At 42.6% G+C, this 26122-nt stretch overlaps 3 protein-coding genes across 7 annotated transcripts in view; all 3 read left to right on the forward strand.

Moving 5' to 3' along the window:
* The window catches only part of dlb (deltaB), a 10554-nt gene extending 4912 nt beyond the window's left edge, over window positions 1-5642 (forward strand). For both annotated transcript variants that reach the window (XM_076991071.1, XM_076991072.1), the window contains 2 exons: window positions 7-223; window positions 3639-5642. In XM_076991071.1, the coding sequence (XP_076847186.1) occupies window positions 7-223; window positions 3639-4324 (903 nt within the window). In that variant the 3' untranslated portion in view covers window positions 4325-5642. The remainder of the gene's footprint in view (window positions 1-6; window positions 224-3638) is intronic.
* Window positions 5643-7983: 2341 nt separating this feature from the next.
* Window positions 7984-15001, forward strand: ppp1r14aa (protein phosphatase 1, regulatory (inhibitor) subunit 14Aa). Of its 4 annotated transcripts, XM_076991023.1 has the most exons (5): window positions 8221-8532; window positions 10540-10620; window positions 10730-10762; window positions 12002-12185; window positions 14225-14363. In XM_076991023.1, exons 1-4 carry the CDS (start codon window positions 8350-8352, stop codon window positions 12182-12184), a joined length of 480 nt encoding a protein of 159 aa, XP_076847138.1. In that variant the 5' UTR covers window positions 8221-8349; the 3' UTR covers window position 12185; window positions 14225-14363. The 4 variants fall into 4 exon arrangements, with proteins under 4 accessions (XP_076847140.1, XP_076847138.1, XP_076847141.1 ...); XM_076991025.1 differs by lacking the exon at window positions 10540-10620 and having other exon boundaries at window positions 7984-8532; XM_076991024.1 differs by lacking the exon at window positions 12002-12185 and having other exon boundaries at window positions 8233-8532; window positions 14225-14999.
* Window positions 15002-19137: 4136 nt separating this feature from the next.
* The window catches only part of exoc3l2a (exocyst complex component 3-like 2a), a 37003-nt gene continuing 30018 nt past the window's right edge, over window positions 19138-26122 (forward strand). The window contains exon 1 of the mRNA XM_076991013.1: window positions 19138-19269. The gene's annotated coding sequence lies outside the window, so the exon portion shown is untranslated. The remainder of the gene's footprint in view (window positions 19270-26122) is intronic.

The following is a 26122-nucleotide window of genomic DNA, read 5'->3' on the forward strand; positions in this document are numbered from 1 at the left end:
TTGTAGGATCTGGAGAACGACTACTCCTGCACCTGCCCCCAGGGCTTCTATGGGAAGAACTGTGAGATTGTGGCAATGACATGCGCTGATGACCCCTGCTTTAACGGTGGCTCGTGTGAGGGCCGTTCCACCGGGGGCTACGCCTGCCGCTGCCCTGCCGCTTACACCGGCTCCAACTGTGAGAAGAGACTGGATCGCTGTAGCCACAAACCGTGTGCCAATGGTGAGTGTGTATATGCTGAACCCTAATCACACATTACTGTAGAGGGTCTTAATATAAAGCTACTACAGTTATTCTAATTATCTACAGAGGGAAATGCTTATAGCCAAACTAGCTGTAGTATACTCATTCATGAGTATGTCCTGTATCAATCAATCAATCAATCAAAGTTTATTTGTATAGCGCTTTTAACAACTCAAGTTGTCGCAAAGCAGCTTTACAGGATTTACAAGGTTAACAATACTATGGGTCCAGAACCCTAATGAGCAAGCCAAGGGCGACAGTGGCGAGGAAAAACTCCCTATGCTGTACATGGATGTGCTGTTTCCAGTGGCTCATTTATTACTGACCTGCTTTAAAAAAAGTGCACCTATTATTTGACTTTGATGTCTGGATCACTGACATTAAGTGACTTTGATGTTTGGATTACTGACATTAACTGATGTATAGATAACTGACATTGCTACAACTGATAAGATCAAATAAAGTGATCTGATATATACCTAAAGTTTACATTTACATTTACGGCATTTAGCAGACGCTTGTATCCAGAGCGACTTACAAAAGTGCTTTGCATCTGATCACAGAATTCATCCTAGGAAATAGTACAAATAGGCCAGAATTCAAGACACCATTGAGTCAGACTACTACTAAACTACAGGAGTCAGTATCATTACCTAGTGTTTTGCAAGTTAAACGTTTGCCAAGAAGCCCAATTAACCATAGACAGACATACAATATTAAGAACATCAGCAGTGCCGAGTTAGTGCTCTGTTAAGAACTCAACAAACAGGTGAATCTTCAGTCTACACTTCAAGATAGCAATAGACCCTAACCCTCAATTGCTCAGTTGTATAAAAATGAGATAAAAATGTAAGTCGCTCTGGATAAGGGCGTCTGCCAAATGCCATAAATGTAAATGTAAATGTAAATATACATAAAGTGTACATATAGTATATACCAGTAGCGAACCATGACCATTAAACCTGGGCCCACTAAACCCAACCCCCTCCCCCCCCCCGAATTTTTTTTCCCTCTCCTAATAAACTGCAATAAAGAAAAACAGAGACGACAGTATAGCTAAAATATTATATAGTACAATAACATTTGTACTAGATAACTTGTTAAGCAAAATAAGTTTCCAAACAAAATAAGTTTTCACAGCTCCGTGGTTCTTGGAAGCGGAATATGTAAATGAGTACGTCAAAGGAATGAATCGAAACTAGCTAGCGGTGGTGCTAACGACAGCTAGCGTCGCCACAGCGGGCGGAAATTATCATACAGTTAAGCCCGCCCACTAAGAGGGAAGATATGATTGGTCAATTTTACTGTAATTTGAAAGTGGCATTGCGCTGAGTTATAACTGCCAGGCCCTCTGTAAACGAACAGCGGGCATCACAGTCCTGATAGGGGGAGACACAGGCTCACAGGCTTCCACTTAACCCCTCACCTTCCAACACAGATTGAATAGACACGGTTGAATAATTTATTTGCTTATATTTTTGTAATTGTTTAGATGTCGATTGTAAAACTGTAAGTAGATAAAATTATAAGTGGATAATTATATATACAATGTTTTAAGAATATTTTAGGCCCTCTGAGAGGGCGTAGAGGGCCCTGACGGTTCCCCACTGGTATACCTATATTCTACATGTAATATATAGTACATGTAATATATACCTACATTTTACATATAGTATACAGTACGTCAGGGCCAGAGTGGGCCCCTTTTTCAGCCCGGGAGTTTCATGCCCAAATCCGGCCCAAAATTATTTTTCCCTCCCAATCGGCCCAAACTTAGTTAGCTAGGCAACTAGCTTAGCTAGGTTAGTTAAGCAGCTAGCTTAGCTAGGTTAGCTAGGCAGCTAGGGCTGTCCACCGCTCTGGGCACGTGTGTACCACATCCCCCTAGTAATCACTAGTGTGTGTATGTGTATGTGTGTGTGTGTGTGTGTGTGTGTGTGTGTGTGTGTGTGTGTGTGTGTACCACATCCCCCTAGTAATCACTAGTGTGTGTATGTGTGTGTGTGTGTGTGTGTGTGTGTACCACAGCCCCCTAGTAATCACTAGTGTGTGTATGTGTGTGTGTGTGTGTGTGTGTGTGTGTGTGTGTGTGTGTGTGTGTGTGTGTACCACAGCCCCCAAGTAATCACTAGTGTGTGTGTGTTCTAACTGCACAGATGGGTAAATGCAGAGTACAAATTTTGAATTGGAGTGAAAATCACAATTAACAAATATGGCACATTTAGAAATTTTAGAAATGTAGTATATAGTATAGTATACAGTACATGTATATACATAAAGTAAGCCCACCATGCGGGGGTCACGGGGAAGTACGGCCCTGGGACTCCACAGCTCCTGGGGGGGCCGCGGGCGGGTGGGATTCCCTGGTCTTTCTCTGCCTGCCTCTGGCCTCTGGGGGAATGTTGTCAAAACCAGGGCCGGCGCCAGGACATATACAGTGGGGGGGCATCAGAAAATTTTGGGGGTGGCGAACGTAAGTTGTTGCCGGGGGGGGGGGGGGGGGGGGGGGATCGATCGATAGATCGATCGCTAGTGGTTGGCCCCACAGCGAACTAGTAACTCATTGAATCATAAATATAGATCTGAGGTAAATAAACCCTGAACCCTGAATAATTGGGTCTTATTATTAAGGGGGCAAGACACTTTTGCCCCCCTGTGGCGCTGGGCCTGGTCAAAATTTTCTACCCTTGCTAGAGCAGCAGTTGGTGAACCATTGCAGTAGTCATTTGAGCTTTTTTAATATATATATATATATATATATATATATATATATATATATATATATATATATTTTGCCCTGTCTTTTCCCTTTCTCTCCCCCTCTTTTCTCTCCCCCTCTTTTCTATCTTCTTATGGTCCACCTAACCCCAATTATTATCACTATTGTACTGTATTATACAGAATTGTTATCATTAGATCTGTACATAAAAACAAAGTTGTCCTCCAAAGATGGGGGGGGGGGGGGGGGGGTGGATGTGGGCCAAAAAAAAAAGTAAGCCCACCACTCTAGGCATGTGTGTACTCATAGCCGCCTAGTGTTCACTAGTGTGTGTGTGTGTGTGTGTGTGTGTGTTCTCACTGTACGGATGGGTTAAATGCAGAGGACAAATTTCTGAGTGGGGTGAAAATCACATCTGACAAAATTGGTAACTTAACATGTATATAATTGTTATAGAACATAAAAGCATATACAAGCTCTGTCATAACCCATAATGCAACACCAAGTGTAAGTCCAGAGGGGTCTGCAGTATCACATGACTGCTGAAGACATGGTGCAGGGTGCTTGTATTAACCTGCTGTGCTAAAGCCACCTAGTGGCCAATGCTTGTACAGTCTGCTTAGTGTTTAAATCTTGTTCTAACAGAGGTTTTTGACTTGCTCTGGTCCCCTGTAGGTGGTGAGTGTGTTGATCTGGGTTCTGGTGTCCTGTGTCGCTGCCGCCCTGGTTTCATGGGCCCTCGCTGCGACATTAATGTGGACGACTGTGCGCGGTCTCCCTGCCAGAACTCCGGCACCTGTGTGGACAGTGTGAACGACTACACGTGCAGCTGCACACTGGGCTTCACAGGCAAGAACTGCAGTGTGCGTGCGGACGCCTGCACCACGCACCCGTGCCTGCACGGCGGGACCTGCTTCACCCACGTCTCCGGCCCCGTGTGCCACTGTGTCCCGGGGTTCATGGGACCTAGCTGTGAATTCCCGGTGCTGGAGCGAGCAGGGCTGGAACGGGCCACGCCCCGGACGTCCCGCGGCTCCTCCCCCTCCACAGTGGCTGCGTCGTGTGTGCTGGCCGTGCTGTGTGTGTGTCTGGGTGTGTGTGTGGGGGTCGTGGTCCTGAGACGGAGGAGACGGAGACTGAGGAGGCAGCAGTTCTGTGATTCTGTCTTTAATGACTTGGAGACGGTCAACAACCTGGATAGGCAGCCTTACCCATACGAACGAGACTTCCTGCCCAGAGTTGTCAGTCAAGCCAAACCTAGTAACACTGGAGCCAGGCTAAGTTGCTCACTGGCTGGTGGGCATACACTTCCTGCTGGTCAGGACTTCCTCTGGAGTGCAGGAGGGGTAGGGCTCAGATAAACACAAATACACAAACTCACATGACCCCTAACCCTAAGGTTCACAATCACATACATAATCCACACATGCAAGACTTCACAGACAAAGCACAAATACCACCAAACCCTAACCCTAACCCAGAAACCAAGGGTAAAATCCTGAATCTAGAAAACCCTAACCCTTATCCTTAACCCTACCACCAGAAAACAAGGGTAAAATCCTTAATATAGCACTTCTGTTTTTGTCCCCTGTCTCTCAGATTTTTACAGTACCTGAAATAATGCCTGAATGAAAGGAACGATCACTGAAATGTAGGCAGCCCTAATCCTACCCTAACCGTAACACTAAACCTTAACTCTACCTTAACACTATACCCTGAACCTAGTGTTGCACAACAGCATGCAGTAAGTCCTGCTTTGCTTGGGCAGACGGATCTGTAGTGCATAACTCCTGTCTGTTTCGGAGGAAAGGATATTTTCTCTCCAAATATCTAAAAACGAAACAAAGATATTGTTCACACACACCCATACACACAGACATGAATACACACTCCACCCACACACCCCGCTCCTGCACACAAACAACCTTCACTCAGACACACAAACACCCACACCACATATAGACATAAGTATAAAATTATTGATCATCCTGACTTCATACTCTAGAACTAAGCTTCATAGTCCAGAAAAGTCCAGAATATTTGTTCCTTTATACTGACTGTTCTTTGCCATTTATACCTCATTATTTTAACATTTGTGTTCACAAAGGAAGTTAGATGGGTGCAGTAACACTACACCGCCATGACGAGAGATCCATTCCTGTTGGATAAACTGATTCCTGCTTGTTATCTGTTCTCATCCATTTGAAAGTAAAATCCTTCTTTGTGTTCCACTCACCTGGTTCCAAACTGGAAATTTACATTTCAGCCGACATTCGATTGTACCTGAAGAACCCAAAACAAAGCAATGGTTTCAAAGCTCCTCTTTTTCTAATGATGTTTATTGTGTTTGATCTACAAACTAGAACATATTAGATGTATTTTCTCCATGTTGTTACAAAGTCAGAAATATATTTATAATATTTTCTTAAGACAAAATGGGACATTTTGAACCCAGCACTGTACTGCTATATAGCAGTCACCTCCTGCTCCTGTGGAAACAGATGTCTGTGACCATATTTGTACATTCTAAATATGATGGTTCTGACTCATTGTTATACATACAGTATGTTGTCACATTTTTGTGGTCATTTCAACTTCATAATTTAAAATTTGAGTTCATGCCTAAGAATTTAACCCTGATTTATGTTTAAGAATTTAACTCTTTGTTTATGAGTTTGAGGTTATTGCCAATTCTGCAAGTTTTTATTTTGCATTTTTGTACTTTTGCTTTCAATCATTGTACTTGTATAAATTTATGTTAAATTATTTTGAATGTTTGTCATGTCAATAAAAAAAAGAATTCAGGAGAAGAGAGTTTTACATAAAGAACAGATGTATCTTGGCCCAAATATACAGCTTGGGTTTTTACTTCAAGAATGTTTCAAGAGCGAGTGAGGTTTATCTAACGTCTACACGGATGAAGAAGACATCTGTAGAGGGCAGTAGAGCTCAGTAGAATATGTAGTAGTCAGATGTGCATAACTGTAAATGTACATTTTATGCTGAAATGGAAAATTTACTTACTTACCTGTGACAGTGCATATTGAAATGGACCAATTCTTGCTGAGACTTTCAGAGGAATGAACAGCAATCCAATCAGAACCCAAATGAATTTTAAAATGCACGCAAATGTTGTTTCGAGAAAACACACTAAAATATAACCACAAAATTATGACAAATGTAACTCTTTAATTTAGTTTATTATTTAATTTTTCGGACTAGTGTTGTCCGTAACGATATGTGGTAGTGTAAAGAAATACCCTTCAAAAATGGGAAGGAACATTTACCTGACCAATTTTAATGTTGCTTTGTGTTTCAGGTTTGAAAAGTGCTGGAATTTAGGCTAAAGTACTTGAAAATGCTTTAATTGTGTAACTGTATATCGTTTCACAACAAATAGCTGTCTGACTGAACAGTTCTCTGGTATTACGTTAACAAATAGGAGCCTCTTGTAATTCCAGGACGAAACACGAGAGAACATGAAGACGTTAAGATTGGGCATTCTATAGCATATATTTTATTAATGGTTGTTTATTTTAAAAACGTATTTTTTTATGTGAAATACACTCACCAGCCACTTTATTAGGTACACCTTGCTAGTACCGGGTTGGACCCCCTTTTGTCTTCAGAACTGCATTAATCCTTCATGGAAGATTCAACAAGGTACTGGAAACATTCCTCAGAGATTCTGGTCCATATTGACATGATAACATCACACAGTTGCTGCAGATTTGTCGTCTGCACATCCATGATGAGAATCTCCCGTTCCACCACATCCCAAAGGTGCTCTATTGGATTGAGATCTGGTGAGTGTGGAGGCCATTCGAGTACAGTGAACTCATTGTCGTGTTCAAGAAACCAGTCTGAGATGTTTTGCGCTTTATGTCATGGTGCGTTATCCCGCTGGAAGTAGCCATCAGAAGATGTGTACACTGTGGTCATAAAGGGATGGACATGGTCAGCAACAATACTCAAGTAGGCTGTGGTGTTGACACGATGCTCAGTTGGTACTAATGGGCCCCAAAGTGTGCCAGGAAAACATCCCCCACACCATTGCACCACCACCACCAGCCTGAACCATTGATACAAGGCAGGATGGATCCATGCTTTCATGTTGTTGATGCCAGATTCTGACCCTACTATCCGAACGTCTTAGCAGAAATAGACTCATCAGGCCAGGCAACGTTTTTCCAATCTTCTATTGTCCAATTTTGGTGAGCTTGTGTGAATTGTAGCCTCAGATTCCTGTTTTTAGCTGACAGGAGTGACACCTGTGTGGTCTTCTGCTGCTGTAGCCCATCTGCCTCAAGGTTTGACGTGTTGTGTGTTCAGAGATGCTCTTCTGCATGTCTCAGTGGTAACTTAGTTCATTACGCTGAAGTGAGGCACGCGCCAAGTTACAAAAATCGAGAGGTGCACGACCTCGCGACGCGACAGAGTATGGGCGGAGCCATCGCGATGGCGTCACTTGTGACGCGCGGATCCTTCCGTCAGTCGCGACGCGTCAAGTATGAATCTAGGGTGTGTTCGAAATAGGCTACTACATACTACATAACAATACATACTAAATAACACACCCCTAGGTTTATCCAGAGGTGTCAATTCCAGGTTCAGAAAGTAAAAGTCCTCACCAGGATTTTGCTCAGGCTTCCTGGATTGTGTTGATTCCACTAATTTTTACCTGGATTGCACTAATTAGAAAAACTAGCAAGCTTGAGCAAAATCCTGGTGAGGACTTTTACTTTCTGAACCTGGAATTGACAACTCTGTTTATAACCCTAGCTTTTAAATTGGGACGCTGAGAAGGGTTTTTGGCCATGCCAAAAGCGCAGATTTTTCCGCAAATTATGCAGTAATTGCGAGATCAATTAAAGAATCTGTGTTCTCCTTTTAACACCAAATAATTTCCTTACAGCCTTTCCATTTCACAGCTTTTACGACACGCACGGCCTAACCGAAACTCTTTTATTTCTAGATACCGACGCTTTATTACTAGAACCACAGCCTATATTCGTAGATATCCTGTCTTAAAACATTTATGCCCGTGGATCAACCACTTCACACAGCACATAATTACACAGTTGGTCAATTGACTTTGGGCCCTTTAGAAAGCTTGTGAGATTTACTGAAGCGTGGAATAAAGTTGGCGAACAAAAGTATCACTGGGAATTAGGACCCAGAGACATTAGACTCGCTACTTGTGTTTATCTACACCAAGACAGCGCGCGCTCTGTTTCCCCTTCGCGTGATTCTCTCTCTCTCTCTCTCTCTCTCTCTCTCTCTCTCTCTCTCTCTCTCTCTCTCTCTCTCTCTCTCTCTCTCTATTGTCATCACACATCCAAGCGTTCCTTGTCTCTCGCTGTCATATCAACGCAAGCACACGAACATGTCAGAGGATCTTTATGTCCTGCGATGTGAGGATCATGACCCACGTCCGCGAGAGCGCGGCGCGAGCGTGCAGAAGCGGCAGGCTCGCGTTACGGTCAAGTACAACCGAAAAGAGCTCCAGAAAAGACTAAACGTGGAGAAATGGATCGAGGACACGCTGGAGACATTATACATAGGAGCGGTGAGTCGCTAGAACTTGGATCTCAAATAGAACACCTGAGTGCGACCAAAGGTTAGGGCTTATAGGGTTTAATGAATATTTTGAAATGTTGTCTGACTAATTAAAATGTCCATTCAGTCAAATAGGCACGTGCACCCGACCATTCAGTAAAATGACGTCTTTTGTGTTTTTGATATAGCAAGTCATGAAAGTTTGGCACAAGCAAAACCGGGTTGAGTTCATGTCAGAGTGCGTGAAACAGGTCGCTCTCATTTGTCGTCTGTTCTCGGAAAACAAGAGTGGCCTGTTTTGTTTCAGAAATACAGCCCGTGCCCAGCTCACGTGATCAGGCGAGATAAGGCCATTTCATCAACTTCTCATGGACGCATATTACACAAGAAGAACCCTGCGGTGGATTAGCAGTGCCCATGTGCACTGTGTGTTATGTGTACATGTAGATGAGCCGTTAGGGTTAGTGTTGGGGTAGTGTTAGGGTTATGGTTAGGGTAGTGTTGAGGTAGTGTTAGGGTTATGCATTGATGGTAATAATCCCAATTCTGATCTCTTGTTCACTGCAAAGCTGGATTGCTCATTTTGATCTGTGCAGAATGATGTGCTTGGTTAATCCTATATAAGGCAGTGCAGTGAGCAGAAGGGCCAGGCAGACACGTCCTGTGTGTACAGCCTGTGTGGCACCATTATAAACAACTACCATGAGGTGTAGAATGGATGAAGACAGATTTCACTCTTTCATTCCTTCTTTTTCTCTCTTGCTCTCAAACATATAAGCTCTCGTACTCTCTCTCTTTCCCACACATACTCCCCACGTCTGTTTCTCGTAGACACAGCTAACACATGTTTGGAGTAGATGTGTGAGCACCATATAAGGAGAAAGTTTGGGTTCTCAGGGGATTCCAGGTTTCCTGTTCCAGCAACACCATCCCGAGCTTCATCAGTGCCTCCATTTGTGTGTGTTGGGAGAGTGTGTGGATGTTGGTATGTGGCTGTATGCTTCTTTGAATTCATACATAGGCCAAAGGTCTTCACACCAGGTTTCACTTTGTGTGCATAAATATAGTTGTGTGAGTATTGCTGTAGGTTTTGTGTGTAGCTGGCATTTCTCATTAATCTGTAGTTCTAACAAACGTTCTGAGAAATTATATGAATTTCCCAGTGTGGTGTGTCAGCATACAACAAATGACAAATAAAATCACATGACTGACTCATAGTGCTCTATACTAACCCTATACAGTAAGGCTGTATAGTAACCCTATACACTAGCCCTATACAGTAAGGCTGTGTAGTAACCCTATACACTAGCCCTATACAGTAAGGCTGTATAGTAACCCTATACACTAGCCCTATACAGTAAGGCTGTGTAGTAACCCTATACACTAGCCCTATACAGTAAGGCTGTATAGTAACCCTATACAGTAGCCCTATACAGTAAGGCTGTATAGTAACCCTATACACTAGCCCTATACAGTAAGGCTGTATAGTAACCCTATACACTAGCCCTATACAGTAAGGCTGTATAGTAACCCTATACACTAGCCCTATACAGTAAGGCTGTATAGTAAACCTATACACTAGCCCTATACAGTAAGGCTGTGTAGTAACCCTATACACTAGCCCTATACAGTAAGGCTGTGTAGTAACCCTATACAATAGCCCTATACAGTAAGGCTGTATAGTAACCCTATACACTAGCCCTATACAGTAAGGCTGTATAGTAACCCTATACACTAGCCCTATACAGTAAGGCTGTATAGTAAGACCTCATTTGAAAACTCACACTAATTGTAACCATAATCCCAGAGAAATAAAGCAAATAACCCATCATATAACCAGTTATATCTTAAGCTAATTATATAATCATAGGCAAATCTGACGTTTGAAATCAGGGTCCCTGTAAACAGATGGCAAAATGTTGTTCTTCCTTGGCTAGGAGATTTGTCCAATGCTTAGTTGTTACATGACATGTAAATTAAGAAGTGTGTGCGTGTGTGTGTGTGTGTGTGTGTGTAGGAGGACGAAATGCCAGAAGAAGTTGATATAGATGGCCTCTTGGTTCTTCATAGCGATCAGGAACGAGCACAGAAACTACAGGTCCCATGAACCCCTTCTTTCACAGAACTTCCTGTAACTGCTCAAGTAACCCATTAGACAGACATGTGTACTGCTGAACTCAGATTGGCTGGTATTCTCTGTCCTATAGGAAGTGCTGCACACCTGTAAGAACAGCACACAGGTAAGAATGTGCTCATTAATTCTTTCATTTTCTTTATCACTGTTTCTGCACCAATCTCTCTGTCCATCTCTGTCTCTGTCCCTCCCTATCTGTCTGTCTCTCGTCTCTCTCTTTCCCTCTCTCTCTCTCTCTCTCTCTCTCTCTCTCTCTCTCTCTCTCTCTCTCTCTCTCTCTCTCTCTCTCTCTCCATGACTGATGACCAGTATATGTCTTTCATTCAATGGTCATTTGTTCTCCACTTTGTTTCTTTCTTTCTTTGTTCTTTCATTTGTTCATCTGTTCTTTATTTCTTTCTGTCTTTGCCATATACACAAACTCCTGTCTTTCCTCTCTCTTACTCATGCATATGCTTACACACACACACACACACACACACACACACACACACACACACACACACACACACACACACACACACATTCTCTCCTTTTCTCTTCTCTCTGCTCTGTTAGGACAATGCCATTCTTTCATTTGAACTTTGGAACATTATTCACATTCCACAATGTCTTTCTGTGTGCTTGCATGTCTCTGCACACTTGTGTATGTGTGGGGGCGTGGCTGTTCTCTATGTATGTGTGGGGGCGTGGCTGTTCTCTATGTATGTGGGGTCGTGGCTGTTCTCTATGTATGTGGGGTCGTGGCTGTTCTCTATGTATGTGTGGGGGCGTGGCTGTTCTCTATGTATGTGGGGTCGTGGCTGTTCTCTATGTATGTGGGGGCGTGGCTGTTCTCTATGTATGTGGGGTCGTGGCTGTTCTCTATGTATGTGGGGTCGTGGCTGTTCTCTATGTATGTGGGGGCGTGGCTGTTCTCTATGTATGTGTGGGTGCGTGGCTGTTCTCTATGTATGTGTGGGGTCGTGGCTGTTCTCTATGTATGTGTGGGGGCGTGGCTGTTCTCTATGTATGTGGGGTCGTGGCTGTTCTCTATGTATGTGTGGGGGCGTGGCTGTTCTCTATGTATGTGTGGGTGCGTGGCTGTTCTCTATGTATGTGTGGGTGCGTGGCTGTTCTCTATGTATGTGTGGGGGCGTGGCTGTTCTCTATGTATGTGGGGTCGTGGCTGTTCTCTATGTATGTGTGGGTGCGTGGCTGTTCTCTATGTATGTGTGGGTGCGTGGCTGTTCTCTATGTATGTGTGGGTGCGTGGCTGTGCTCTATGTGTGGTGGGGGTGTGGCTGCGTTCTGTGTGTGATTGCATGGCTGCGCTCTGTGATGGGGTGGCTGTGCTCTATGTGAGGGCGTGGTTGCGCGCTGTGTGGGGGCGTGGCAGTGCTCGGTGTGGTGGGGGCGTGGCTGCACGCTATGTGTGGTGGGCGCGTGGCTGCGCTGTGTTTGTGGTGGGGCGGGGCTGCACTCTGTGTATGTGATGGCGTGGCTGCACTCTGTGATGGCGTGGCACTGGTCACATACACTAAACTGAGGTAAATAAACACCGGTCACATACACTATAAACTGAGGTAAATAAACACCGGTCACATACGCTATAAACTGAGGTAAATAAACGCCGGTCGCATACGTTATAAACTGTGGTAAATAAACGTTGGTCACATACGCTATAAACTGAGGTAAATAAACACTGGTCACATACACTGGGCGAGATCAAGCTGTAATGAAATTGCTCTCTAACTATAGTCTCTCTGGGGCCTGATCAACCCTGGCTGGGTCGCCTGGGAGAGAGTGTATGAGGTTGAAAGACCCGAAAGACTCTGTGACCCCAGGTAACATCACTGATGATGTGTCCAGGTTGCATAAGTAGATTGGTGGCAGCTGGAGAGACAGCAGACAGCTCAGAGAGATGGCAAAAAGGGGCAGGGAGGGGTAGCAGCCCAATCTGCATCTTCCGAGAGGAAGAACCCACATTATGAGCTACAGACCAATTACAGAGCTATACCCCCAGGGATCCCTGAGGGGAGGGACCAAAGAACATGGTGACACACAGAAATGGAAATATGACAATGAACGCACAATGTTTTTGTGGCAAAGTGTGCAAAAACCCACGTGGCCTGAAAATCCGCCAGGCCAAGATGAGATGCATGCCGACGGAACCTGTAACACAGCGCTCAGGGCACAACCCTGGTGAGATGCAGGAGGAGCTAGATGCCAATTTCATCTTGGAAGCTACAGCCAAGGGTGATGCTGATCGACGTCTCCAGTCGATGACTATCATCATCAGCCTAGCGGCTGGACTGGATTTGGACTGGAGGAAAAAGAGGAAAAGAAGGTGGCAAAGAACCTCCCATATATAAAGAACAACAGGGCTAACAAGATCCATCAGCTTAAGCAAGAGTTGAAGCCTGAGGAGAAGGTTCAAGGAGGCAGCAGAGGATGAAAGAGGAACTCTAGCAGAGCTGCACAACACAATTTGCAAGAAGCTCACGACTTTGAGGAGAGCAGAATGACACAGGAATAGGAGGAAAGAAAGGGCCAGGAAGTGGGCAGCCTTTGTAGCTAATCCCTGTGGATTTACAAAGCAGATGCTTGGAAAAAAGCGGAGTGGACAGCTTACGTGTTCAAAGGCTGAGATCGATTCCCACCTCAGAGACACCTTATGTGACAGATCCAGGGAACAGGATCTGGGCCATTGCAAACACCTGATCAGTCCACTGGAACCAGTTTGGGACTTTGACGGGAAGGAGCCCAGCTGGAAGAAGATCCAGGATGTGATCAAGAAGGCCAGAGCGAGCTCAGTCCCAGGACCTAGTGGCGTACCATACAGAGTGTACAAGAACTTCCCAAAGCTACTCCATAGGCTGGAACATCCTGAAGGTCATATGGAGAAGAGGAAAAGTTGGTCAGCAGTGAGAGGTGCACGACCTCGCTAATCGCCACCGCACGAGGCCCTCGCACACAGGCGGAGCCACCGCGATTATTCGTTTTCGGCACGCGAACCCTTGCGCCGCTCATGACACGTCAAGTATAAACCAGGCATTACTTTGCGTAGTGTGGGTGTTTGCGTAGCTTAGAGGGAGGGATCGTCAATCCTCTTTTTGACTTTGAGGCTCGAGATTGTGACATAATTTTGATCTATTTCGATTCAATATCGAAATCGTGACACCTCTATTGCCCAATCCTAACTCTGACTATAGAACCCTTTTTGATCTCTGTTCTTAATGAACACTAAAGGACTTTTGCCTTCTGGTGTGCTTCCGAGTTGGGTGCTTACACATATCTGGTCTATCTGTGTTACTGTATCAGTCATTCCTACTTTGTGTGTGTGTGTGTATCTGTTTATATTTGTCTGTGTGTGTGTGTATCTGTTTATATTTGTCTGTGTGTGTGTGTGTGTGTGTGTGTGTGTGTGTGTGTGTGTGTGTGTGTGTGTGTATCTGTTTATATTTGTCTGTGTGTGTGTGTATCTGTTTATATTTGTCTGTCTGTGTGTGTGTGTGTGTGTGTGTGTGTGTGTGTGTATCTGTTTATATTTGTCTGTGTGTGTGTGTGTGTGTGTGTGTCTTCACAGTCTTTCATCACCGAGTTGCTTGAAAAGCTGCATGGCGTACACAAACAGGAAGAACTTCAGAATGAGGGCCTTGGGCATCCCTGTCTCCATGGTTACCCCCATCATCATGGCAGTGCCCATCACCACGGAGATCACCATCAGCACCGAACACACCAAACACTCTAGACGTAATATACACTGCAGATTTGCTAAACAGTAAGCATTAACAAGCCAAGTGTCACATCAGTCTCTGCAGACAAACACAACATCATTACTAAACCAAAGAACATAGTTTTTATTTATTCAATATCTTAATGTAAGTTCAGTCAGACTGTATCTTTGTTTCTTTGCATCCATGTGACAGTACAAGGGTTCTTCTGTAAACCTGAACTCGTATGAACAGTGTTAATGTAAATATGATGACACATCATCCAGAATACCTGTACATTGTGTGGGTTAGTAACACAGAATAAGATAGTCAGTACTGTGCACGGAGGTCTGAATGCAGGTATTGGCTCCTAGATCTCTGAAAAGAGTAAAGAATTCTGCATATACACATTTAACACACTCAGGGTAAGGGAGGGCATATGGGCTTTCTGGGATCTGGTGTTCAGTTACTCACCTTGAAATGATTCTTAATCATTTATGAATAGTTGTACATCACCAGGTCCAGCTCACATGTTAAGAGCCTTTTTACCCGGAATTCTTATATCACTAACTCACCTATACACAATACAAGTGTTATTCTATTAGTGGAGGTTTCAAACATAATAAAGATGTGATTTGGACAGAATGTGTTTGGGTTATTTGTTTTAGGACATTTAGTTGGGGTTAGGATTCAGAAAGAGAAATAGATGGAAATTGAATTATGAGTTGAAACTGGGTAGACAAATGGGCCCAGACTCCCACCTGAGAGTCGGTTCAGGGCCCGTCGAGGGCAGAGAATCACCAAATCAGCCAACCAGGACACTGCATCTCATTTTCACAGTGAATCAAGGAATGGACATGGATTGCCACTACTAAAGGTAAGTGCTATGTGTACACACAAACAGAGAGGGGGAGGGAATTGTAAGTCAAACTCTACTGGGAGGCATGGAGTGGAGCTGTGTGAACTTTAAGTGCTATAGTTGAGCATGCGCTATAAAATGTGCCATATTTGTCAATTGTCAAATTTTCACCCCAATCGAAATTCGTCATCCTCATTTACCCATCTGTGCAGTGAGAACACACACACACTAGTGAACACTAGGGGGCTGTGTTGCACACATGCTGGTTTCTTAACCACCAGACTGTGATTGCCCCTCACATCAAACTTTCAAAAACCAAAATCACCGATCTCAAAATAAACAAAAGACACACAACCTTATATCAATCATAAATCACTATTAAGAAATGTTCCAACAGTCCACCATCCCTATCCCAGCCCTTGACCCACCTTGACCCCCACTCCCAGCCCTTGACCCTAACCCTAGACCCCCACTCCCAGCCCATTGACCCACCTTGACCCCCACTCCCAGCCCTTGACCCTAACCCTAGACCCCCACTCCCATCCATTGACCCTGACCCTAGACCCCCCACTCCCAGTTGTGTATGCAAAATAAGTCTATTCTTGTGTGTGTTTTTTTTATTTCCCCACCGCTATCCTGACACTGACGCCCCAAGGCACATACGTGTCCAGGGTTTGATGGTTTTTCATGATTTTTGATGAGCCTGAAATACAACATGCTCTTACACTGAAACAGGATTATGGACTCACCAATGCATCCAAAATACCCTTTACTTTTGGTCTAGTTATGGTTAGGGTAAAATAATATTTTAAGGTTAGAGTTATCTAGGGTTAGAGTTAGGGTTACTTAGGGTTAGCTATGGTTAGGGTTAGAGTTACTTAGGGTTAAGGTTTACGGTTAGAGTAACCCTAGAGTAGACAGAGGAAGAGGAGGTGGTGGAATGCAGACATGCAGAATTCTTTCTGTGCTATACACACACTAGGCCACCAGAGGTCACACTCTCCAGGATTCGAGTGTCTCTAGGAATAGTGAACACTTTCACCTTGGATAATTACATACACTACATAAGTGTCCGTAAACCTCAGTCATTGAGAAGTTTTGCCAGAATTATTGTCTGCGTACCAAGCCTTTCTCTTGATTTATCTACTCTGTGTGCAATTTTGGTATTGTGGTATCAGGGTTATTTATTTTACACACACTGCCTGGTGTGACAGGCGGTGTGAGCAACTGAAAAGGAAGCGATCATGCCAAGTCTCAGGGAAAAAGGATGATTTAATAGAACGTGTGCAAACCAAAACCCGTGCAAAAGATCCAAATTAAGGATATAATGACCAGCGGTCAACTGGTACAAAGACAAGACATATATAGGCAAACAAACGACCCTCAGGTGAGACGGATCACGGGCTCCGCCCACCTGAGGGACGCACATGACGTCACCAAACAACAACAGCCGCTGTGGACGGAGGCGACCGGTAGGGGGCCGCCTCACCGTGACACCTGGACTCATTTAGTCATTATAAGTCTGGTTTAGCCACATATTTAATACCTATGTACTATAAATACATTACAATATATATGCAGAAAAATGAGGGCGTTTGTATGTGTGTGCAGGTTTATATATTTGTGGGGACATCAAAAACATGAATTTGAGAATTTGTAATTTCATTTGAAAAAACTAAAGCACGCACTTTAATTTTGGTTACTGAGGTTAGGTTAGGTGTAGTATTCATATGAATTTAGGTTAGGTGTGGCATTAATCGGAGGTTACAGTTAGGTGTAGCATTAATTATCTACAGTAATCATGCTAATGAAAAGTCCCTACAAGACTTTGTATATCTGTTTGCGTGTATGTGCCTTTGTGTCTGTGTGTTTGTGTGTGTGTGTATGTATATATCTATGTGTTTGTGTGTGTGTGTGTGTGTGTTTGAGTACTTGCATTAATTGTCCAGGTTTTCTATATTTCTTGTGCATGTACTGTCTTTTGATTACCACCAGAGGGCAGATTATGACAGAAAACGTTTTTGAAAATGAAGCTAAATTTATGCTCTTTCTATGATTTTCACTGTTGCAGGTGATACAGTCACTTCAGTCATATGTTTTACTCTTATTAACAATATGTGATGTTGGAGACTTAAAACTGTGTTTGTCACTGAATGGGTCATGGAGGGGAAATGGAGCGCTATAGAATGATACAGTAGAATGAGTAAAGGATTTAGGTTCCAAATCAGTGTAACAGTATAGTATAGTGTAACCCTAAACCTAACCCTAGCGTTATAGTGTAACAGTATAGTATAGTGTAACCCTAAACCTAACCCTAGCGTTATAGTATAACAGTATAGTATAACCCTAAACCTAACCCTAGCGTTATAGTGTAACAGTATAGTATAGTGTAAACCTAAACCTAACCCTAGCATTATAGTGTAACAGTATAGTATATTCTAACCCTAATTCTAGCCCTAGAGTTATAGTGTAACAGTATAGTATAGTCTAACCCTAACCCTAGCGTTATAGTGTAACAGTACAGTATAGTGTAACCCTAACATTATAGTGTAACAGTGTGGACAGTAATGAAATACATGTATGATATTACTTCCTGCTACTTGCTATTTCTTATACTTTACTGAACAGTACACATATTACATTACTCAAGTGCAGTCTTGAAGTATTTATACTTTTGTATAATTTAAGTATTTATACTTTTTATTTTCATGCCACTACATTTCAAAGTACAAATGTCTACCTTATACAACCATCATTCCATCGCATGTCACATCTAAAGGCACTGGGATGATGTTGAGGATGAGGAGGAGAATGACGATGAAGAGGAGGGTGTGCCTTCAAAGTGAAGAGCAGCAGTTGGGTTTTAATTGGCTAATCTTCAACAGCGTATTCACCAACACGCCAAGTTTGAAAAAACCTGAAATTAAACGCAACACAACCCACCACCCTCCCAGTGCACCACTTGAAGGAATTCTGACATTTCTGGAACAGAAAAACGATTCCTTCCATTTTTAATGTCTACTTTACTTGTTTCATTAATATACGATTTCATCCTTCAAGACTGAAAATTACCTAAATAAATCAACATGGTTAGGGTTAGGTTTAGGCTTAGGGTTAGCTGGTGTTTTAAGGACGGTAAACTAAGGATGGTAAACTATTGCTGAGCAACAAACAGAAAGCAGATGTGAATATTCTCCATATCTAGAATCGTGTTGCCTCTTCTAGCTCTTCTGGGAGGATACTGAAGCATTCCTAGGACAGCCAAGAGATATAATCACAGAGATATAATCTCTCCAGCATGTCCTGGGTCTTCCCTGGGGTCTCCTCCCAGTTGGACATACCTGGATTGTCTCCCCAGGGAGGCACCCAGGTGGCATCTGGACCAGATGCCCAAAACACCTCAACTGACTCATCTGGAGGAGCAGCGAATGTACTCAGAGTCTCTCCAAGATGACCGTTCTCCTCACCTTATCTCTAACAGAGAGACCAGACAGCCTGCGGAGAAAACTCATTATCTAGTCATTTTATATCTAATCAAATTCTGTTAGCCAGAGAAGCTCAAATAAATCAGGTATCTGTGCAATTTTTAAACTCAAAATACTGCAAAATTATACTGAATTGATTTTCTCCACCCCTAGTTATGTGATACCCTAAAAATAACCCTAATACTTTTTTACTTTTGATACTGGAGCCCATTGTAAAGTGAACTGTTTTACCTTAACTATGTTCACAGGTCTGTTCACACTCCAGTAATATTTTAGCAGGTACAGATACAGGATTTGTGTACTTAATCCACAACTGCAGTGTAGTATTAATGTAATAGTATCTCTGTCCACCCGTGTGTGTGTGTGTGTGTGTGTGTGTTTGTGTGTGTGTGTGTGTGTGTGTGGGGGGGGGGGGGGGGGGGGGGTATGAGTCTCAGTTTCCTCAGGATAATGCATCGTGGTCATTAGCTGGTAGCACACTGATCAGCTGTCTCTCGGCAGAACCTTCTGGTTCCCATGCTGCTCCTCTACTAGAATGGCACTGCTGCTCTAAGACGGTTTTTCACTACAAAAGGTAAAACTGTGTGTCTGTTTTTACACATCCGTCCATTCATGTTGAATAAGTGTTTAATGTTGTTTAGTGTCAGATAAATAAAAACTGCATGCAGCCTGAAGCTTTTAACTCTAAACCTAACACTAACCCTAATCCTAACTCTAACCCTAACCCTAACCCTAACACTAACCCTAACTGTATGCAGTCTGCAGTTTTTAAATATCAAGGTGGTTTGAGTTGTTTGCAGTTGTTGCCTTGCAGTGTAAGGATGCCTCACAGCTGGAGGTACATCTATCTTCCTTTAACTCCTATGAAATTTAAGATGATATACTTTAGAGTTAGAAACTGGCTGGTTGGATGATGGCTCAGTGTTAAACTTAGACACATTGAAAATGATTTACTTTAATGCCTAGTTTAGGCAGAATATAGTATAATTTCAGGTTATGTTTATTTTTTAGAAATATATTATTTTTGAAGAGTATTCATGACTTTAGGAATTTAACTGATCTGAGCTGTATTACTGTGTGTTAGGGTGAGGATGTATTGGCTGTATAATGGGTAGGGTGCCCGCCAAACCAATGTAAAAAATTAAAGTTGGCAATTTTGACTGTGGTACCCTCCCAAATTGTAGTGCCAGCTTTGTTTATAAACACTGCAAAGTTTCAGAGCTGTAGGTTAATATTTACTGGTGGCTCAACATGAATAAAGTTGATACTATATGGCGAAGACACTTATGGTACCTGAGTGAAGAATTAATCGCTCTTGCATTCTTTGATGATGGTGTGAACAGCAACATCAAAAGAAATATGATTACTGCCCTTCAGAAAGCCGGCTCTGATGAAACTAAGCCACCAAAACGGATCAAGATTGAACCTGGTGTCATTCCTGAAAAGGAACTCCAAGACTTTGTCACAAACAGAACAATATCATTCTTTCACACTTTTGGGTTGAATGCAGACTTCCTTACACAAGCAGATCCTGACACTTGACAGAAATGTGACGACTTTCTACAAGCAAAGAAATATGTTGACAGTTTGGCCGTGGTAAATGATAGAGCAGAGCGAGCAGTACAATTGATGCAGGACTTCAACACTTCAATTACAACAAATGAAGATCAGAAACAGTATCTTCTGCAGGCAGTCTTGAGCCACAGAGCCAGATATCCCGTCGCCAGGAAATCATTGTTTGCAGAGCCTGGCAGTGTTGCAGATGACATTCAGCACTAGCAGTAGCAGCACAGCATCGCAGACTGCGAGAATTTTATAATTCTTTGGACTGGCTGTAGCATAAACTTAGTTAAAGCAGTTGTGAATTCACTTTAAAATAATACAATTTGAGTTGTGATTATATATGATAGTGCATTAATAATTTGACATTGGTTGATGAGACATAAAGTAAACATTAACTGCCCAGCACTAGCAGCTATCGTATATTAACCAATATGTGTTAACTTTATACACATTGAGCCACCTTTAAATATTCAATAAAAAATTTGAAAAAATTACAGTGATTTACTATCATGCCATATAACAAACTGAGAGGGTACCACATGTGAAATTCAGAAGTTCGTTTTTGGCGGGCACCCTAATAATGGGTATGATAGCGGCTTAAGGGTTTTGGTATTCTGTACTCTAAGACTACTCTGTGTGTTTTATATTTTAGATTTAGGGTAACTCCTAACCTTTAATCCCTAACCTTTGTTACCCCTAACCCTATCTCATTTGTATAGGAATCCCAATTAGAAGTAAATATATATTTAGAAATATACGATAACAAGGTATACCAATGGGGTGGCATGGTGGTGTGGTGGTTAGCACTGTTGCCTCACAGCAAGGTGGGTTTGATTCTCGGTCTGGGCTGCTCTGTGCGCAGTTTGCATGTTCTCTTCTGTGTGGGTTTTCTCCGGGTACTCTGGTTTCCTCTCACAGTCCAAAGACATGCATGGTAGATTGATTGATCACTCTAAATTGTCTGTAGGTGTGTGTGTGTGTGTGTGTGTGTGTGTGTGTGTGTGTGTGTGTGTGTGTGTGTGTGTGTGTGTGTGTGTGTGTGTTTTGGCCATGCGGTGGACTGGTGACCTGCCCATGGTGTACCTGCCTTTGCCCAGAGATGCTGTGATTGGCTCCAGCTCCATTGATTGGCTTAGTAACTAACCCTTAACCCCTTATTAAACTGATGAATCCCTTTTGAGATATCTGATGAATATGTTTTGAGGACTAAATGTCCCATGTTGGTCAGTAAGGTGAGTGCTGTAGTAGTACTGATTGTAGTACTGATTGTAGTACTGATTGTCGTGCTGATTGTAATGGCTTGGTAATTAGGTGTATTAAATCGATTAATACAATGAGGTGTGAGGACAGGTTTGCTGTTACTCCTTAAATGACTGTTACACAATGACACTGATCTTTGATCTATACAAAATGGTCATTTCTTTTTATGCCACTGTAGTTCTGGTCTGAACAGTACAGTTGCCTGGGTAACTCTTAGATGACTGTAATCCTGTTCTGATCAGGGTTTATACACTTTTCCCTGTATAATAGACACACATCCTTTATTTGTGTATACACTTCCCCCTGTATAATAGACACACATCCTTTATCTATGTACACACTTTATCCCTGTTAACCACAACTTTAACCCTAAGGCTAATCCTACCCCTAAAAGTTTAAGGTTAGTGTTAACCCCAACTATAACACTAGCCCTACCCATAAATGTTTAAGGTTAGGATTAACCCTACACCTACCCATAAATGTTTAGTTTGTCTGAACCACTCAAGTAAGATCTGGGGATTAGGATTAAGGTTAGCGTTAGTAATATTCTTGGACGTACCTACTTTATTATGTATATTAATTCTATAGCTACATTTCAACTACTGCTAATGCCTGAATTATAAAGATGGAAAATCTCAGAAATAAAGGGGGATTCTTTACAGCTTATGTAAATGTAAATCTGTAAACGGTTTGTAATGCTGTGCCTCTTCTAGCAGCACTTCCTCAAAACATTCCGTTTTATTATTTTTGCTCTAATTCTGATTTGGACCCATCACAAAGACACCCAGATAAGCAATCTTAAATAAATCATGTAGAGATTTTCCCTGTAAACAGCTGGAAAAAAACGAAATATTGCTACTGTTGTCTTGTATCTATTTTAGCTATGTATTTTAGTTAAATATGTCTGAATATAAAATTAAACTTGAGGTATAATTTTGAATTTGAATCAACTTTATTTATCCCCGAGGGGCAATTAATATTGGGCACAACGTCACAAGACAAAAACAGACAAACATAAAAAATATGAATACCAATCACAAATGATGAGTCCAGTATCCAAAGATTAATATCAATATTCATTTAGTAGTCTAATGGCTTCGGGAACAAAGGTCACTCTCCATCGAACAGTCCGACATCTAGGACAACGATACCTATAGCCATGAGGCAAAAGTTCAAACTCATAATGAAGAGCATGTGAAGGATCGTTAATAATACACCGTCCTTTCTTCAGTGTTCACTGTTTGTGTAATGCACTCAAAGATCTAAGTGGAAGTCCGACAATTTTTGAATACGTAGATATTAAATACTGCAACCGTTTTCTATTTTTTAAGCTCAGAGACTGAAACCAACAGATAAAAGAAAATGAAACAACACCAGAGCCGGAGTGGCTAATCGGGAGATTCGGGAGGATTCCCGATGGGCCGGCTCATGTCAGTCTCTAGTTTGGGCCGATTGGGAGGGGAAAATAATTTTGGGCCGGATTTGGGCATGAAACTCCCGGGCTGAAAAAGTGTCCCACTCCGGCCCTGAACAACATTCTCAATAAAGGAACAATAGAATGTAAACAACACAGATGTATCAACAGAAAAAGGCTTTAGCTTCCTAAGAAAATACATACGTTGCTGACCTTTTTTAAAAAATAGTCTCTGTGTTGTCTTCAAATTTTAATTTATCATCAAGAATTGTCCCCAAGTATTTGTAAGTGCTAACTCTCTATTGCTCATCTGTTTAAATAGGTATCAGAATTCACAGGTGGCAACTTGGAAAAATCAATAATCATCTCCTTGGTTTTCGAGACATTCATCACTAACGATCACACCAATCTATAAACTCCTGCAAAGCTGGACCATTATCCTGATATTCACCAGAGAGCCGAGACAACAGAACTGTATCATCTGCAAATTTTATAATATAGGCCTACTGATTTTCATGACCACTCCTACAGATATCAATGCACAGGATGAATAATAACGGGGACAACACGCACCCCTGAGGTGAACCAGTAGTCGCATCAGTTAAGTAGTCCTGTCTGACAGTACATCTTATTGCCATAGCCTGCTGCCATGGTAACACTGCCATTTACCTACTCATACAGGCACTTCATAAGGTGGGACGACGGATTTGTGTGGGAACCGTCGTCTCCTCGTCCACCCTGAAAACACTACAGTTTAGGATGGCACTTTAATAAATGACAAAGGTTTATTGATGTTAGGTGTTTTTGGAGTGTCACGCTAATTCACAGCGCTCAAGAACGCACACAGCAATCTTTACGTGGTGCATTTATTATAATAAATGGATTTACGAGCATTTGCCCATTCTGCTTTGGCAAGGTATGTGCAAACTGAATTTTCAAGTGAAGTGTGATGAAGTCCTGGGCAGAATGTTTTGCTGAGGCCTGTTGTTCAGCTTTTACGGTGGCACTAAACCATCAGTCAAACACGAATGTTGTTGGTTCGTGAACCATTCTTGTTTATTTAAAACTTATTACAGACATATCATTTCAGTATAGGGATTCAAACGGACTGCTTCGGTATAATGAGATCAAAAGACGGCTAGAAAAGCATGTGGGGCTACACGTTGGGTTGGAGTCAACAAGTTGTAGAGCGATAACGCAGATGGCTGTGAACGCGCGCTCTCTCCTGTGAACGCGCGCTCTCTCCTCCACGCTTAGTAGCTCACGCGATTGTATCACGTGTTTGCTCAGTTACATTTTGAATTTATCTAACAGGATGAGCATTAAAACACTCAATGTGCGACAGAGACAAATACAAGACAGTATGAGCACACCCTATGTACTAGTCTTAATCTAAGGTGGAGAGATAGCAGATGACACATTCTATTTTTATGCATTATTTTTATTGTAGCTACCGCAACACAGGAGCTGTGTGCTTGCGCTTTTTTAACAGGTGACTGGTCAGTTTTTTCCGGGTCAAGAGAATACGCTGCGTTCCGAGAACGCTCGAGGAAGAGAGATAGAGAGAGGAAGAGAGATGGCGAGAGGAAGAGAGATGGCGAGAGGAAGAGAGATAGAGAGAGGAAGAGAGATGGCGAGAGGAAGCTATTCTCGCGCATTTGGACTCGTGCCGCTGGTAGCGCCGCCACCCGCGCGCTTAATGCACAGGAATTCGGTTAACAATGAGACCTGCAGCAGGAAATACAGCTCTGAGAGACGCTAAAGGCGGTTAGAGCAGTTTAACTGTTAGACTGCATGATGACACGACAACATATTAGAAAAAGAGCAAATTGCCATTATTATATAATTAGGTAATGTAACCATATAAAAATAAAATGTTGACTGATACATCAACTACATCAAATACTGGCCAAGTCCATTTTCAATCGTTGCAAGAATGGCCTCAAAATTCGTCATATACCTGATATTATTCCATCCATCCATCCATTATCATTCGTTTATCCGGGTCTGGGTCGCAGGGGCAGTAGCCTAATCAAAGAGGCCCAGGTTTCTCTCTCCCCAGCCACCCTCTTCTGGCTCTTCTGGGGGGACACCAAGGTGTTCCCAGGACAGCTGAGAGATATAATCTCTCCAGCGTGTCCTGGGTCGTCCCCAGGGTCTCCTCCCAGTTGGACATACCTGGAGTGTCTCCCCAGGGAGGCACCCAGGGGGCATCCGAACCAGATGCCCAAACCACCTCAACTGACTCCTCTCTACATGCAGGAGCAGCGATTCTACTCAGAGCCTCTCCTGACTGTGCTCCTTACCTTATCTCTAAGCAAGAGCCTGGACATCCTGCAGAGAAAGCTCTTTTTTTTCAAAATCACATTTTATTTTGACAGAAGTATTAGCTTAAGCAGTAGGATATAAATGAGCGTGAAGTGAAGTTTTTACATGGTTATGTAGTTGCTGACTTACATTCTCCTAGATTGTGTCCCTGGTTACCATTATATTAATTGACACTATATAGACAATTATATAGATACGGGATTGTGGTAAAATGATGAATCAGACTCGGAGGCATGTGTAGGACACATGAGCAGGAGGTTATGGAGAAGGGTGAGGTGAGAGGGCAAATAAACAACCCCATATCAGCACCAGAGGACAGGAAACCGGGTAGAGGCACAGGAGGGCAAGATGAGGGGGTAAATCCAGCCACACACACAGGTCAAAACACCAACGATCATACAGTTCCAGGTTTAGTACTAAATTCTGACACATCATCATAAACAACAGTCAAGTTTTCTACACTATCATACTAATACAGGGTAAGACCTCATTACCTCTCAGTACTGAACATACTAATACAGGGTAAGACCTCATTACCTCTCAGTACTGAACAGTCTCTAGTAGCATTAACTCCACAAAGTGCTGACATTCATAATGGACGCTGCTCCATGTTGTTATGACAGTATCATGTAACTGCTGCAGACATGTCAGCTGCATTTTCAATCTGTGAGTCTCCTGTTCTTCCACATCCCACAGATACATTCAGTACAGTACATTCTTACATTCAGTACAGTACAGTACATTCTTACATTCAGTACAGTACATTCTTACATTCAGTACAGTACAGTACATTCTTACATTCAGTACAGTACATTCTTACATTCAGTACAGTACATTCTTACATTCAGTTCTGAACAGGACA

This window comes from Brachyhypopomus gauderio, unplaced genomic scaffold (assembly GCF_052324685.1).
Source record: "Brachyhypopomus gauderio isolate BG-103 unplaced genomic scaffold, BGAUD_0.2 sc80, whole genome shotgun sequence".
NCBI lineage: Eukaryota > Metazoa > Chordata > Actinopteri > Gymnotiformes > Hypopomidae > Brachyhypopomus > Brachyhypopomus gauderio.